Source organism: Enhydra lutris, unplaced genomic scaffold, assembly GCF_002288905.1.
Source record: "Enhydra lutris kenyoni isolate GAN:26980312 unplaced genomic scaffold, ASM228890v2 scaffoldscaffold94, whole genome shotgun sequence".
NCBI classification, from domain to species: Eukaryota; Metazoa; Chordata; class Mammalia; order Carnivora; family Mustelidae; genus Enhydra; species Enhydra lutris.
Genome location: NW_019154178.1, coordinates 2,861,034 through 2,876,903, shown reverse-complemented (window position 1 = coordinate 2,876,903; position 15,870 = coordinate 2,861,034). Strand labels below are relative to the sequence as shown.

The 15,870-nt window shown below is 40.2% G+C and overlaps 1 protein-coding gene across 7 annotated transcripts in view; it reads left to right on the top strand.

Annotated features, from left to right (window-relative positions):
• Positions 1-7,859: 7,859 nt before the first annotated feature.
• Positions 7,860-15,870, top strand: part of LOC111138853 (Fc receptor like 5) — a 32,289-nt gene continuing 24,278 nt past the window's right edge. For 3 of the 7 annotated variants that reach the window (XM_022490767.1, XM_022490765.1, XM_022490764.1), the window contains exon 1: positions 7,862-8,003. In XM_022490767.1, coding sequence (XP_022346475.1) covers positions 7,973-8,003 — 31 coding nt within the window. In that variant the 5' untranslated portion in view covers positions 7,862-7,972. Of the gene's footprint in view, positions 8,004-15,870 lie in introns of all 7 variants that reach the window. The other 4 variants (XM_022490771.1, XM_022490770.1, XM_022490769.1 and 1 more) reach the window with 4 other exon arrangements.

The window sequence follows — 15,870 nt, the reverse complement described above, 5'->3', positions numbered from 1 at the left end:
AGAATAGGCCCTTAATTGGTCTTGCGAATCATTTAACCATAGAAACTGCGGCTTCAGCAGTGTTGCATCTGGAACCCTGCTGAAACATCAAGGACTGTTGAATCTCTTCACTGAATTTGCGGGACCCCTGCCCAGACGGATGGGGGTTCCAGTGCCGCCTCCACCACTTACTGGCTGTGAGGTTCTGGGTTCACAAGGGACTGGAAGTTAAGGTCCTTAATGTCCTTGAGCCTCGGTTTCCCTCAGCCATAAAATGAGGGTAATAACACCTGCCTGAGAGCATGCTGTCTTAGTCCCCATTCAACACGCTTCAGGGTTGATGCAAAGATTAAATCAGGGAAGCCAGGCAATGTGCCTGGTGTGACGCTCTACTACGGTAAGCATCCAGCATGGGGGAACCCTGAGGGTAAGGATCTTGTTCCGTTCCAGATAAAGCTCATCTGCCCCATTTCAGTCTCCGAGACCAACCTCAACTGTCAACAAGAATGGAACTTTTGAAAAGTCACATCCCCACTCACAAGCTAGGAAGAACAGCTTTTAACCTCAGTGAAATTCAAATTTTAAACCAAACCAAGGGAAGAAGTGAACACAGACCCCTACACACAGCTCTAGGAAGACGTCCAGCTTCTCCAAACGTTGCTGGCAAAACCCTCAAGGTCAAAGCTTCAGCACATGACCCTTACTCAAAAGGTAAGATTTCTCAGAGTTCACAGTCTCTCATGGTTTGTCTCCCCCTCTGATTTCCCCCAATTTGCTTTTCCTTTCCTTCTCCTAATATCCTCCATGTTATTCCTTATGTCCCACGAGTAAGTGAAACCATGTGATAATTGACTCTCTCTGCTTGACTTGCTTCACTCAGCATCATCTCCTCCAGTCCCGTCCATGTTGACACAAAAGTTGGACCTTCATCCTTTCTGAGAAACAAACTGGGGGTTTTGGAAGGAGGGGGTGGGGGTTAGGTGAGCTGGGTGGTGGGTATTAAGGAGGCGTGTATTGCATGGAACACTGGGTGTGGTGCATAAACAAATGAATCTTGGAACACTGAAAAAAAATATTTTTTTTAAAAGGCAAGATTTGGGGGTTTGAGGGCTGGGACCGGATGGCAGGGCTGAACAAAGCACCACACAGACACTGGAGGGGGTGGTGGGCAGTCTTGTCTCTACAGGTGCAAACGCCATCAGCTGGAGAGAAGTACGAGTCAACCCCGTCACAGAGAAATGCCGTGAAATGCTTCAAGCCAGGAGGACTGCCCTCTGCCCCCAGGACAGAGGCCGTGGCAGAGACGGTGAGGAAATGCTCTGAAGTGACATGAGTAGGTGGGAGCTGTCTGCTGCCCGGCTCACACCCCTGGTCTTCCCCCAGCCTCTTCTTCAGCTGACACACAGCTGGGAGAGCCCGGGCCTCATTCAGAGATGAGCTGCACTAGAATGTTACTAGCATTGGGTTCACCATAAGGACAAGAGTAATTTTGGCAAAGAGTATGACCAGAAGTAGACCCATGCCACTAAGTCAAACGGGGAAATCAGAAAAATTCTTTGAAAAGTTCTCTTTTTTATATAATAGACATTCTGGGAGTGAAAAACAAAAGAAAAGAAACAAGGTTGGAGGTAAATACAAATGGTTTGAAAACAGAAAAAGACTAAACACTGCTACAATGTAGCAGTCTTTTCTCAAAGACAGCTTTGAGAAAAGTAAGCACACTAAAATGGGAAGGAATAAGAAGGTTAAAATTATTATGGGTAAATAACGGGTAAGAGTGACAGATGGAAGAGCCAACGTACCCATTCATGGCACGCTGAGCAAAGCCAACAGAATAAACGAAAATAGAAAATATCTAAAGTTGTAATAGAAGAGGACACCCTGAACACAGAGATAGGACTGGCAAGGAGACATTCTGATGAAGGGACAGTCCAGCTGGGGGAATAGGAAGGAGTCGAGTGACAGGAACGCCGCGGGGAGAGACAGTGTTCGAACCCCCCACTGCGAGAGGACCGGACAATGCTGCAAGAGAAGCATGTTGAACCAAGAACTTCAAACCCAGATATCCTCAGAATAAAGGCAAAGACAGATTCTTTCTAACATGTAAGAGCGTAGGGATCTACTTAACGTATTTAATCAAAACATATTAGTGCTTCCTTAGGTCAAATCAAGAGCTCAGTGAGCCCTGAGGACAAAATAGGACGTGGAGTTGGAGGTGAGCCCTCGACCCACGAGAACAGGCGCCAACACTCTGCAGTTGTAGGTCTTGGTACAAAGGGTATAACTTGGGAAATGTGGAAATCATATTATTACTAACCAGGAGCTGAAAGAGACAAAAACATGGGGAGAAGTAAAGTGGGCTGATTTCTTTCTTTTTTCCTCAGGAAATAGAGTCCAATGAAGAAAAAGAGCTTTAAGATCACTAGAGTCGTAGAGTTAAGCCACTAAGAGAATGAAGAGGCAGCTACACGGGGCCTCTTCGGAGTACGAGCGGCGTAATACAGCCCTTAAAGAAAATACAGACCAGAGGCTGAAGGAAAATAAAACAACTAGAAGAGAAAGTTTGATGACACAGACTTAAACGACAGAATGAAGACCAACACAGTTGCTCTATGAATATATAACAAATGTTATAAAAGCGATGGACATTTGGGATCTAAAAATAAGACCCAATGGGCTTTTGCCTATACTATATGCCAGAAATAATTCTACAACAAAGTGACCTAGAAGGTAAAGTAAATCGATGCTAAAAGCATACCCAGTAGACACACAAACAGGAGTCCTGACATTAATACCAAACAAACCTAATTCGAGCTAAAAAGAAAATTAAAAATTTAAATTGTACCAAAAGAAGGGTACTATATAGTGATAAAGAACCTGAGGTTGATCATGAATTTCCATCTGTCAGATCACATAATTTTATAACTTACAAGTCAACCAAAAGTTAGTAGTACAAGAGAACAGTAAAGATCTACTTAACGTATTTAATCAGCCGGTTACACTAACTGTGTGTAGAACCTTCTTTCCTGAAGATAAAGAATAGACACTCCTTTTCAGGGAATTCTTAACAACAACAACAGCAAAGACCATGTTAGGTCACAGAAACTCCTGGTAAATTCCAGAAACTAGGGTAGGTACACACCATATTCTTGGATTAAAATGGAATGATTAATAAAATGTCATTATTAATAGCAAAAAAAATAGAAAAAGAAAAATCTACCATGTAGATATTTGAAAATTCTAAAAATTCCAGTTTCAAAGAGAAATTCAAAACTGAAATTGCAAACTATCTAGGACATGCTATAATAAAGACTGTATCAGAACTTACAAAATACAGCTAAAGCACAGAAAAAAATTCATAGCTTTGAATATTCATATTGATAAACAGGAAAAAAATTAAAATAGATGAACATTTTATTGAGTAATTTGAAGACAACAGTACATCTAAGAAATGCATAAATGTAAAAATTACAAAACAGGAAAAAGAACTATAATAAAATTCAGGAGCTGGTTATTTTGAAATTAAGATATAAACACCAGGAAATAAAACCCAGGAAAAATAAAGAAAATAAAATAAAAATAAAAATTGTCCTGAGGTAAGAAGAAAGTCTGAACAGATAAATTACCATGGTAGGAATTTAGACCGTTACCAAGGAACAATCTTATTGAAAACAAAAACAAAAACAAAAACAAAAACAAAAACAAACAAACAAAAAAAACCATCAGTTCAAGACAGTTTCACAGCTAGATTTTTTGGTAACACCATTGACTATATTCCCTAGTGCACCTTAAAAGTTAATTTTTTATTTCAAGTTACACATCCAATATGAGTCAGGAGCTCCCCGCAACAAAAGGGCAGATGACCCGGCTTTCACCACTGTATACCTGTGATCTCTGGAACACACGGGCTTTGGGGACACACACACCTGCTCTTGTCTATTTCAGCCTGGGAGAAGCAGGGGCCGCTTCCACTCACAGTCCACCAGGCACACCTACTCACACGGTCCTCTGCTATTTGGGAGCTGGGAAATGTGGAGTACGTGGCTATTCACTGAGCAGTAAATGTCTGCCATATAGCACTGGCTGATGATTAAAGGCCAAGAGAAATAAAATACAAAAATTGGAAAGAATAAGGTAAAATTGAAACATATATGCATAAAAAAGCAGAAGCTGAGGCAGACTAAAATTAGTAAGAATGCAGATTTGAATGACATGATTAACAAGCTTGATCTAATTAGAAAAATAAACTCGAAGACAAAGGCATTATTAGGGATAAATGAAGTATAACTTAATGGTAAAAGAAAAAAAATACCATTCCTAAGAGAGATATAATAAGCCAATCTCAGTTACCTATTGCTGCATAGAAAACCACCCCCAAAACTTGTGGTTTAATACAGCAGTGATGCTGTGGGTTGTCCGTGCACCTGGGCCGGCTAGGGTCCCTCAGGGAGCTGCATTCACCTAGGAACGCAGTCAGTGGGAACAGGCAAGATGGCTTCATTCGCACGTCTAGAGCCTCGCCTGGGGAGGCAGGGGCAGCTGCAGGTGGTAGGACTCTCCAGTAGGGCGCTCAGACGTCGTACCGGTAGAGCCTGACTCCAAGACAATAAAACAAACCTTGCCAGGGCTCTGAAAGGCCAGGTTCAAAACGTGTTTAGGTTTACTTCTGCCACGTTCTATTGGCAAGTCACAGGTCAGCTAGATTCAAGCGTGAGGGACATACAATGAACTTTCTGATGGCAAGAGCAGGGTGCACGTACAGATGTGAGAAGAGTTGTCTCTTGGGAGACCGTCCACCCTCTAGCCACAATATGCACATCCTTCTTATATGAAAAATAAGCCCACCACCTCCAGAGACCCCCCAAAGATCTATCCAAACACAGTAACAGATTCAGATACAGATTCGATCCTCTAAATCAGGTCCAAAGGTAGACGAGCCCCCTCTGATGTGGTTCTCAGGTTAGAAACATCTAGAGAAACTGAGGGTTGCTGGAAGGGAGCAGGATGGGGGGGATGGGCTAACTGGGGGATGGGCATTAAGGAGGGCAATTGAAGCGATGAGCACTGGGTGTTCTATGCCACCGATGGATTACCGAATTCTATCTCTGAGATGAATAATACAGTATTTGTTCATTAAATTGAATTTAAATTTAAAAAATTAAAAAGGAACATATAGAGATAAGATAGACATTTAATAGTGGTAAGTGTGTCAAACCACCAGGAAGAAATAATAATTCTAAATTTATATGCACCCCATGAAAGTTCAAAATATAAAATGAAAACATGAGCAGAAATGAAAGAAGTAGACAAATTCACCATTACAGTGGAAAGCTTTAACATAATTCTTTTGGCAATTGGCAGAAAATCAGAAAAAAAAAATGTAGCTATATGCCAACAATAAATATTTAGGAAAAAACTTGATGATGTCACTTACAGTTATATCAAAAATACATGTCAAATATTTAGGAACAAGCCTAACAAAAGATGTAACTTCTACAAGTTACAGAGAATTCTTGAGAGAAGTTCAAGCTGACCTACGTAAAGGGAGAGCTACCCATGTTTATGGATTGGAAGACTCACCCCGTGTTAAGTTATATAAATTGACTTACCAAGTCAGCACAATTCCAAGTATTAAAAATTCAGTGGGTTTTTGGTATTGTTTTGGTTTTTTTTTTTTTTTTGAGAAGATAGGAGTAGAAATTCACAAGTTGATTTTTAAATGCACAGAAAAATATAAAGAGACCAAAAGAGCCACAGATTTGTTGAGGAAGAGCAATATTTCATGACAAACTATTAGATACTAAGACTTACTAAAAAGCAACATTAGGGGCTCCTAGGTGGCTCAGTCATTAAGTGTCCGGCTTCAGCTTAGGTCATGATCCCAGGGTCCTGGATTCAAGTCCTGCATTGGGTCCCCTGCTCAGTGGGGAGTCTGCTTCTCCCTCTCCCTCTGCCTCTCCCCCACTGTTAGTGAGTTCACACACTCTCTCGTGCTCTCTCACGTGCACTCTTTCCCTCTCTCACTTGCGAAATAAATACATATAATCTTTAAAAAAAGAAAAAGAAAAAGAAACATTAATTGGGACAGTGTGGTGCTGGCATGAGAATGGACAGCCAAAGGGAAGAGAAGAGCCTCCAGAAGCAGACCCACGTGGCTGTTGGTTTATGACAAAGGTGAAATTGCACGGAGCTGTGGAGAGCCTGGATTTTCAGTAAATATGAGAACTGAGCAAAGTGGCCACTTGTAAGTGATTATAGACCCTTAAACACAAAAGTCAATTCCAATGATATAGTAGATAAAATAAAAGTAAAATAAATATTTCTAGAAAGTAACAGGAGAACAGTTTCAAGAGCTTGGAGTAGATAAAATTTCCTGAAAGGGATGGGAAAAGCTCTCACCATAAAGGAAAAGATTGATAAAGGGCACATCAGAGTTGGAGGAGTGGTTTGCCAAAGGGTCTCATCACAGGGGGAACAGGCAAGCCACAGACCGGGAAGACATTGCAATACGTATCCAAAAGAGGAATCATGTCCAGCTTTAAAAGCCCACAGTACGGAATGAGAAAGTCTGAAAAACAATAGAAAAATGGGAAAGGATTTGAACAGACATTTCACATTAAGAAAGACTATCTAAATTGCCAATTAAAATATGAAAGTTGCTCAATTGCAAAATTCACCAGGGACACAATCGAAACCACGTTGAGATCATCCCAGCAGAAGGGCTGAAACTCACAATACGTATAATACCAACATCACCAAGGATTTCAGAGCAATGAGAACTCGCACTTGTTGATGAGTTGATGGGGGTGTGCGTTAGCACAACAATTTGGAAAATAGTTTCGTGGTACCTTCTAAAAATATACGCAAGCCTTGGGAGCCACAGATTCCACTCCTGGGCGTGTACCCAGTAGAAATGTGTGCACACGCACTCCACGAGAATGACCCAAGAATATTCACAGCAGTGCTGTTTGCATCCAAAAGCATAAAAAGCCTCTTTGCTCACATTTGAGGTCCTCCTGCTGGACTGAGATGCATTAACCTTTACTTACCCTGATATGCTTTTCTGGTCTCTGAGCACAGCAAGTGGGAGGAAGCACAGTATACGTAAAACGACGTGCATTTGTAGATGTGAATGGTCCCCTTAGGAGACCAGGGTATAACTCTGAGAAAGGGGTAAGAGATATTATTTGAAAGGAAGAAACTGGCACTCCTCACGGTACTAATGTCTTCAGGATCTTTGTTGACCAGGATGGAAACTTGACTTAAAAAGTTATAAAAGCAATACACATACATAGCAATTTTTTTTAAATCAAACAGTATAAAAAGACATAAAATGAGTATTTCCTTCCCCATCCACAGTTCTTTAAATGTAACTACTATTTTAGGTACACTTTCCAGGAAGAAAAAAAAGTATCTCTCTATCGGTTGATACACACATGCGTTCCATTTTTCCCATGTACGCCACTGGGACCACAGTTCATGTATCAGGCCCCTCTTCCCACTAGCCGGGGTGGTGTTGCCTGATGATCCCTGCGGGTTGGCCTCATCTGTAATGGCTACATTGCCTATTGTTGCAGCGATGTATCAGAATATTGGTAAGCAGTCCTGCATTCGTGATCTTTCGCGTGTTTGCAGTGCTTGGGCAATTCTGGATGGCGCTACCATAAACATTCTCTTCGACAATGCACGCATACTTTCCTCAAGGTTATTTCTCAGCGTTAGAAATGCGGGGACGAGGGTATGTGCTTTTTAAAAACCCTAGCATTATTTCCTCACTTTGATCACAGGGCAGGAAAATTTGATGAGTAGTTAAAATGGGTACTTCCACTTCCTTTTTTCTAATTCACTAAGGCATCTTGCTCTCTGTAAAAGAAATTTTTCAGATGTGCTCCTTGGGGCTGCTAGGCGGTGTACTACTCTCAGATCAAAACCAACCCTGTTTGTCCTGAGAAAACCACTCTTTTGGTCTCAGCCCTGGGCAGGCCAGGTCTTCATGCTGCTGTGGGTGTCAGTGCTGGTCCTGGGTGAGTAGAACTTCTCAATGGGGTCCCCGGGTAAGGCAGGGACAGCCTCTCTCTCCCCCTGGGCCTGGTCCTTCTTACAGCTCAGACATTCTTTCCTGTGTGGGGAGATTATATTCTCAGGATTCACCATCCAGTTCAGCGGTTTCTCCCTTGAGGCTGAAGGAGTGGTCAGAGCAGGGATAAACCTTCAGTCCTACAGAGGAGGAAGCCTAGTGGCCCCAACAGTTAAGGTCCTAGTCATTGTTTTTCTACAATAAATATTACTTTAAGAAGTCCAGAAAACGTATGATGTTTGCTTGTTCCTATTGCCTTATTTACAGAAGACCTTCCTTTCCTCTCTGCAAAGGACATACACTTACTGCTTGTATGACAAGCCCAGGTCCTGGTCCTGGGCAGGGAAGGGCACTGTCTCTAACACAAAAGATGTCTCCTTCCCCTGTACTCAAATGCAAACCACAGCAGTGATGGGAGGATAAAGAACACAGGGGAAGGGAGGGACCCAGAGGGGAGGTAGGTAAGGCACGAGGAAAACCTAAGGCATGCGACATTCTTTTTCCCCAGGCTTATTGAACTGTAATTAACAAATAAAAATTGTACATACTTAAGATGTAAAAGGTGACATTTTGATATAATATATTATTAAAATAAGTACCATGATTGAGCTAATTAACATTTCCATCTTTTCACTTCACCTTTTGTGAGTGTTTGGTAAGAACTCTCAGAATCTACTGTCCCTGCAAATTTCAAGTATACATTTCTTTTTTTTTTTTTTTTAAAGATTTTATCCATTTATTTGACCCAGAGAAATCACAAGTAGGCAGAGAGGCAGGCAGAGAGAGAGGAGGAAGCAGGCTCCCCGCTGAGCAGAGAGCCCGATGTGGGGCTCGAACCCGGGACCTGGGATCATGACCTGAGCCGAAGGCAGCGGCCTAACCCACTGAGCCACCCAGGCGCCCCACAAGTATACATTTCTATTAACTATAGTCATCGTTGTGCATTAGATCTCCAGAACGTATTTATCTTATAAACGAAAGTTTGTTTCTTTTGACCAACATCTCCCCGTTCCCCTACCACCTGGAAAACACCAGTTTATTCTTTGCTTCTGTGTCAACTTCAGGTTCCACATGAAGTGGGGTCATGCAGTATTCACCTGGATCTGGCTAATTACACTTACGTTAGTGTCCTCTGGGTCCATCCACGTTGTCACAACAGCAGGATTTCCTTTTTTGAGGCTGAATAATACTTCATGGCGTATCTGTGCCATGTTGTCCTTATCTACTCATCGGATGGTAGATATTTAAATTGTTTCCATATACTGGCTATTGTAGAGAACGGGGCAGTGAGCACAGGAGTGCAGGTGTCTCTGGGAGATACTAGTATCATTTCCTCTGGATGCGTATCCAGAAGTGGGATTGCTCGGTCATATGGTAGTTTTATTTTTAAATGTTTGAAGAACCTTCATGCTGTTTTTGCACAATAGCTACTCCAAGTACATTCCCACCAACAGCACACCAGACTTCTTTTCTCCGCTTCCTAGACAACGCTTGCTCTCTTCTGTCTTTGTGACAATAATCAATCTGACAGGGGTGAGGTGATTTCTCGCCTCATTATGGGTTTTGATTTGCATTTCCTTGATGATAGTGGGCATCTTTTCATATACTTCTTGGCCGTTTGTATATCTTCTGTTGAGAATATCAGTTCAAGTCCTTACCTGTTTGTTTTGGGTTGTGTTTTGTTTTGTTTTGTTTTAAGAATTTATTTATTTATTTATTTGACGGAGAGAGATCACAAGCAGGCAGAGAGGCAGGCAGAGAGAGAGGGGGAAGCAGGCTCCCCGCTGAGCAGAGAGCCCGATGCGGGGCCTGATCTCGGGACCCTGAGATCATGACCCGAGCCAAAGGCAGAGGTTTCAACCCACTGAGCCACCCTCCTTACCTGTTTCTTAATGAGTCTGTTTTCTTGCTGATTTGTTAGAGTTCCTTATACACGCTAGATATTAAGCCCCCTTATCAGATAAATGGCTTACAAATATTTTCTCCCATTCTGCTAGTTACCTCTTCATGCCGTTGACTATTTTCTTTGCTGTGCAGAAGCTTTTTATTTGATGCAATCCCATTTGTCTATTTTTGTTCCCTGTGCTTTTGGGGTCATACCCAAAAAATCACATCCAAGACCAATGCCAAGAAGCTTTCTACCTATGTTTTCTTCTGGCAATTTTATAGTTTTGGGCCTTGTATGTGAGTCATTAATATATTCAAGTTTCTTTTTGTACATGGTGAGATATAAGGGCCCAATTTTTTTCTTCATGTGAATATTCAGTTGGACCAACACATTATACAAAAGACTATTATTCTTTCCCCACTGTGTGTTCTTAGCACTCTTGAAGACCAGTCGACTGTAAATGTGTGGATTTATTTCTGGGTCCTTGATTCTGTTTCATTGCTCTCTATGTCTACTTTCATGGCAGTTTTGGGTTACTACAGTTTTGTAATACAGTTTGAGGTGGAGAAGTATGATGTCTCCAGTTTGGTTTTCATTCAGTATTGCCTTGAATCTTACAGTCTTCTGCAGCTCCATATAAGTTTTGGGATTCTTTTTTCGAGTTCTGTGAAGAAGTACCATTGGAATTTTGATAGGGATTACATTGAATCTGTAGATTGCTTTGTGTAATATGAACATTTTAACATATTAGTCGTTCCAAGCCATAAACCCAGGATGTCTTTATATTTATTTGTGTTTTCTCTAATTTCTTTCATTGTTTTGTAGCTTTCAGTATAGAGATTGCTCACCTCCTTGGTTAAATTTATTCCTAAATATTTTATTCTTGTTGATGTTATTGTAAGTAGGATTGTTTCCCTGTTTGCTTTTTCAAATAGTTTCTTGCTCGTGTATGGAAATGTAACTCATTTTTGTGCATTGACTGTGTGTCCTTCAGCTGTACTGAATGTGTTTTTTAGTTCCAACAGTTTTTTGGCAGAACCTTTAGGGTTTTCTATATATAGGATAATACCATCTGCGAACAGACCATTTTACTTCTTCCTTTCTGATTTGGATGTCTTTTACTTCTTTTTCTTGCCTAATTACTCTGGCTAGGACTTCCAGCACTATACTGAATAGAAGCAGTGAGAGAGAGCATTCTTGCCCTGTTCCTGATCTGAAAGGAAAAGCTTTAGCTTGTCACCATTGACTATGATGTGAGTTGTGGATTTGTCATATAAGGAGATAATTTCCTTCTAGACATAATTTGTTGAGTTTTTTTTTATCATGAAAGTAGGTTGAATTTTGTGAAATGTTTTTATGCATCTATTGAGATAATTGTTAGATTTTTACCCTTCCTTCTGCTAATTTAGCATAACCATTTATTACCTTGCACAAGTTGGATCAACCCGGGGTAAATTCCACATGACCCTTTCACTACACTGTTGAACTCAGTTGCCCAACATTTAGGATTTTTTTAGATCTTAAAATTTTTTAGTTGCTTATCCAGAGATATTGGCCTGCAATTTTGTTTTCTTGTAGTGTGCTTGTTTGGCTGACCTCAGGAAGTGTGTTTAGAAGTGTTCTCTCCTCTTCAGTCCTTTGGAAGAGTTTGAGAGGGTTGGAGTTAATTTTTTAAATGGTAGAATTCACCAGCGAAGTTATCTGATTCTGGACTATTGTTTTTGTTGTTGCTGTTGTTGTTGTTTTAAGATTTATTTATTTGAGGGAGAGAGAATGTGAGTCAGGGGAGAGGCAGAGGGAGGGGAGAGAATCTCAAGCAGACTCCCCATTGAGGGCAGAGCCTGGCACGAGCTTGATCTCATTACCCTGAGACCATGACCTGAGCAGAAATCAAGAGTCAGATGCTTAACCAACGGAGCCACCCAGGCACCCCTTTGTTGTGCGTGGTGTTGACTAACAGGTAAATCTCCTTACTTGTTATCAGTCTGTTCAGATTTTCTATTTCTCCATGATCCAATCTTGGTAGGTTGTATATTTCTAGAAATTTATTGATTTCTTCTAAGTTTTCCAATTTGTTGGTGTATACTGCTCATAGCAGTCTTTGTTTATATTTCTGTGGTATTGGTGACACCTCCACTTTCATTTCTGATTTATTTGAGTCTTCTCTCTTTTTTTCTTGGTCTATCTTAAGATTTGTCAATTTTAAAAAAAAAAATAGTTCTAGTTTTGTTCTTTTCTATTGTTTTTTTAAATTTTCTATTTGATTTATTTCTGCCCTAATTTTTATTATTTCCTTTCTTCTGCCAACTTTGGGCTTCCTGAGTTGTAAAGTTAGGTTTTTTACTTGGGAACTTTATCTTTTTCTTAAAGTAGGCGTTAATCACTATTAACTTTTCTCCTCGAATCTCTTTGCTGTAGCCCGTAAGTCTTACGATGTGGTGTTTCCATTTTTGTTTCCCTTAAGATATTTTCTGATTTCCCTTTCAATTTCTTCTTTGACCCACCAAGTGCTCAGGAGTATGTTGCTTCGCTTTCATTATTTCCAGTTTCATCCATTAATGATTTCTAGTTTCACACCATTACGGTCAGAAAACTCAATCTTCTTATATTTGAGACTTGTTTTGTGACCTAATATATAGTCTATGCTGGAGAATGTTTTGTGTTCACTTGAGAAGAATGTGTGTTCTGGTGCTGTCGGATATCATGTTCTATATATGGCCATTAGTTTTACATATTAGATACCTACACCCTTTGGTCTACAGTGTTGTACAAGCCTGACATTTCCTTTATTGATTTTCTGTCGGAATAATGTGCCCACTGTTGAAAGTCCCCTACTATTATTGTATTGTTACCTATTTCTTATTTCAGTTCTGCTATTTGTTTTATATATTTAGGTGCTTTCATAAAGGGTGCACATATATTGTATATCCTCTTGATGAATTACCCACCTTATCATTGTATAGTAACTTCGTTTCTTGTTACAATTTTTGAATTAAGATTTATTTTGTCCGGTAAAAGTAGAGTCATTCTTGCTGTCTTTTGGTTACCATACCCATGGGATATATTTTCCATCCTTTTACTTTGAGCCTATGTGTGCCCTTAAATCTAAAATGAAACTCTTGTAAGTGGCATATAGTTGTATTGTTTATTCATTCAGCTGACCTATGTTTTTTATTTGAAAATTTAATCTTTTTAAATTAAAAGTATTTATTTATAGGTAAGGACTACGATTGTCATTTTTTTAAATTGTTTTCTGGCTATTTTGCAGTTCCTTTTTTTTTTTTCTTTCTTCCTCTCCTGTTGTCTTCCTTTGTGATTTATTTTTTTTTTTTTTGTAGTGGCATGCTTTGATTACTCTCTTTTTATCTGTTGTGTATCTATTATAGTTTTTTTTTCTTTGTGATTACCATGAGGCTTGTAGAAAGCCATCATCAATGGGATTAGTATCCTTAGTATCCCTGTAGAAGAGCCCAGCGAGAGCTCTCTCACCCTTCTGCCCTGTTACATGAGAAGATGGCCATCTATGACGATGTGTGCCCTCCCCAGAAAGGAATCTGCTGATGCATTGATATTGGACTTTCCAGCCTCCAGAACTGTGAGAAATAAATTTCTGTTGTTCATAGCCACTCGCTCTGGTATTTTTATCATAGCAAACTGAATGGACTAAGATACTGTATTTAGAGTATTCTGAATTTGACAATGTATTTACCTTCACCAGGGAGTTTTATACTTCTGTGTGTTTTTATGTCCCTAATTAGTGTCCTTTCTTTAGTGTTCTTGAAGAACTCCTTTTTGCTTTTCTTGTAAGGTGGGTCTAGTGATGGTTAATTCCCCAGCTTTTGTTTGTCTTGGAAAGTCTTTATCTCTCCTTCATTTTTGAAGGACAGGTTTGTTAGGCATAGTATTTTGATTGATAGGGTTTTTTCTTTTCTTTCAAAGTTTTGAATATATCATCCAACTCTTCCCTGGCCTACAATATTGCTAAAGAAATCCACGATAAATCTTATGGGGGTTTCTTTGTATGAGATTCCATAATGAGTCATTTTTCTCTTACTGATTTCAAAACTCTCTGTGTCTTTGACTTTTGAGAATTTGAATATGATGTGTCTTGGCTTAAACTTTTGATGTTCAGTCTATTGGGGGTTCTTTAGGGATCATGAATCTCGATACCCATTTGTCTCCCCAGATTCAGGAAGTTGTCTGTCATTATTTCTTTAAATAATCTTTCTGCCTTTGTTGTCTGCTCCTTCTGGGACTTCAATAATATGTATATAGATTCACTTTTTGTTATTCCATAAGTCACTCGAGCATTTTTCACTTTCACTTTCTTTCTTTTCTTTAGGTTCTTCTAACCAGATAACTTCAAATGCCGTCTTTAAGTTTGCTTATCCTTTCTCCTGAATGATCAGTTATGCTGTTGAAGGTCTCTATTGAGTTTTTCAGTTTGGTTATTTTATTCTTTAGTGCCAATATTTCTGCTTGAGTCTTTTTGTTTTCTATTTCTTTGTTAAACTTCAGGTTTTGTTTATGTATTACTTTCCTGATTTCATTTCATTGTGTCCACTTATAGCTCACTGAGCTCAAGACTATTATTTTTAACTCTTTGTCAAGCAGTTCATGGATCTCCTTTTCTCTAGGGTCAGTTGCTCGAGCTTCATTAATTTCCATTGATGTTGTCATATTTGCCTGACCCTTCATTATCTGTGTAACTTTGCACTGGCGGCGTCTGTTTATTTAGAAGAACAGATAACTTTTCAGTATGGTTTTGGCAGGTAAATTCCATCTGCTGCTTCCCTGGACTTACGGGACTGCCTCCAGGATCATGGTTGAACAGGGCTGGAGCTGGGTCTCATGGCCATTGCTGGGCCTGCAGTTGGGCCCACAGTTGTCAAACCTCTTACCAGGGGAATGAATGGGTGTGATTTCTGCTGGGTTCCTGAGTATTCTCCCAGTGGGTTCTTAGCTGGATGACCAAGACTACCTCTAGACTGCAGTAAAGTGGGACTGGAGCTGGGTCACAGGACTGCCTCAGCAATAACAGTCAAGTGTGAGATCAGTGGGCCTGCTACTGGGGCCTGGATGAAGATGGTTCCTCTTGGGTCCCTTAGAAATAGGATCTAGAGGCAAGACCATGGACAAACTGGACTGGAGTTGAGTCCACAAAAAGATGAAGTCGCTCTAGGTATGCAGGTGGGTTCATAGTCAGTGAGGCTTCACCCAGGGCATGCACCTGCCTTCTCAAACTGATCCTCCTTGGTCTCGGGCTCCAGTGGGATTTTGCAATCTCCTATCTAGCTCTTAAAGCACCTCACTTTTTTCTGTGGATGGCTCCAAAATATGGGTGTCTGTGGGAGACACAGGCTGTAGACCTCCTATTCCATCATCTTGCTCCTGCATTTCTGGTACTTGACATTCTAATTGCACCTGTGGGTGTGGTTCAGTTTCTATCAATTCACACATATAAATGAGTGTGTTTTTACCAAAGTTGAAATTATTAGAATAAAATATATTTATTCATTTATTTAAAAAAATTTTAGTAATGTTTAAGTACAGCACTGCACTAGGTGCTGAGAATGATGGGAAAGCATGGGAGGTAGCATTTCTGTGCTTAGAAAGCTTATGATATAAAAGGCCATCCAGCCAGTCCAGTGTACAAGAAACATTCACCTAACAAGATCCCAGTTAAATGATTGTCCAAATTTACCAGTGATGGTGCAAACAAATAATAAACTATATGCCAAGTAGTTGGTAATGACTTCATGAGACAGAGGGAGAGTAGGAGCTGGAGGGGGCAGGGATGGAGCAGGACACAACATAAGAAAAAAGACCCCATGAAAGCTGCATGAAACACTCCAGAAATAGGAAGCACATCCCAGTGTAGTACCAACACAAAAAGACAGGATCTTCCAGAAGCACATGCTTTGGG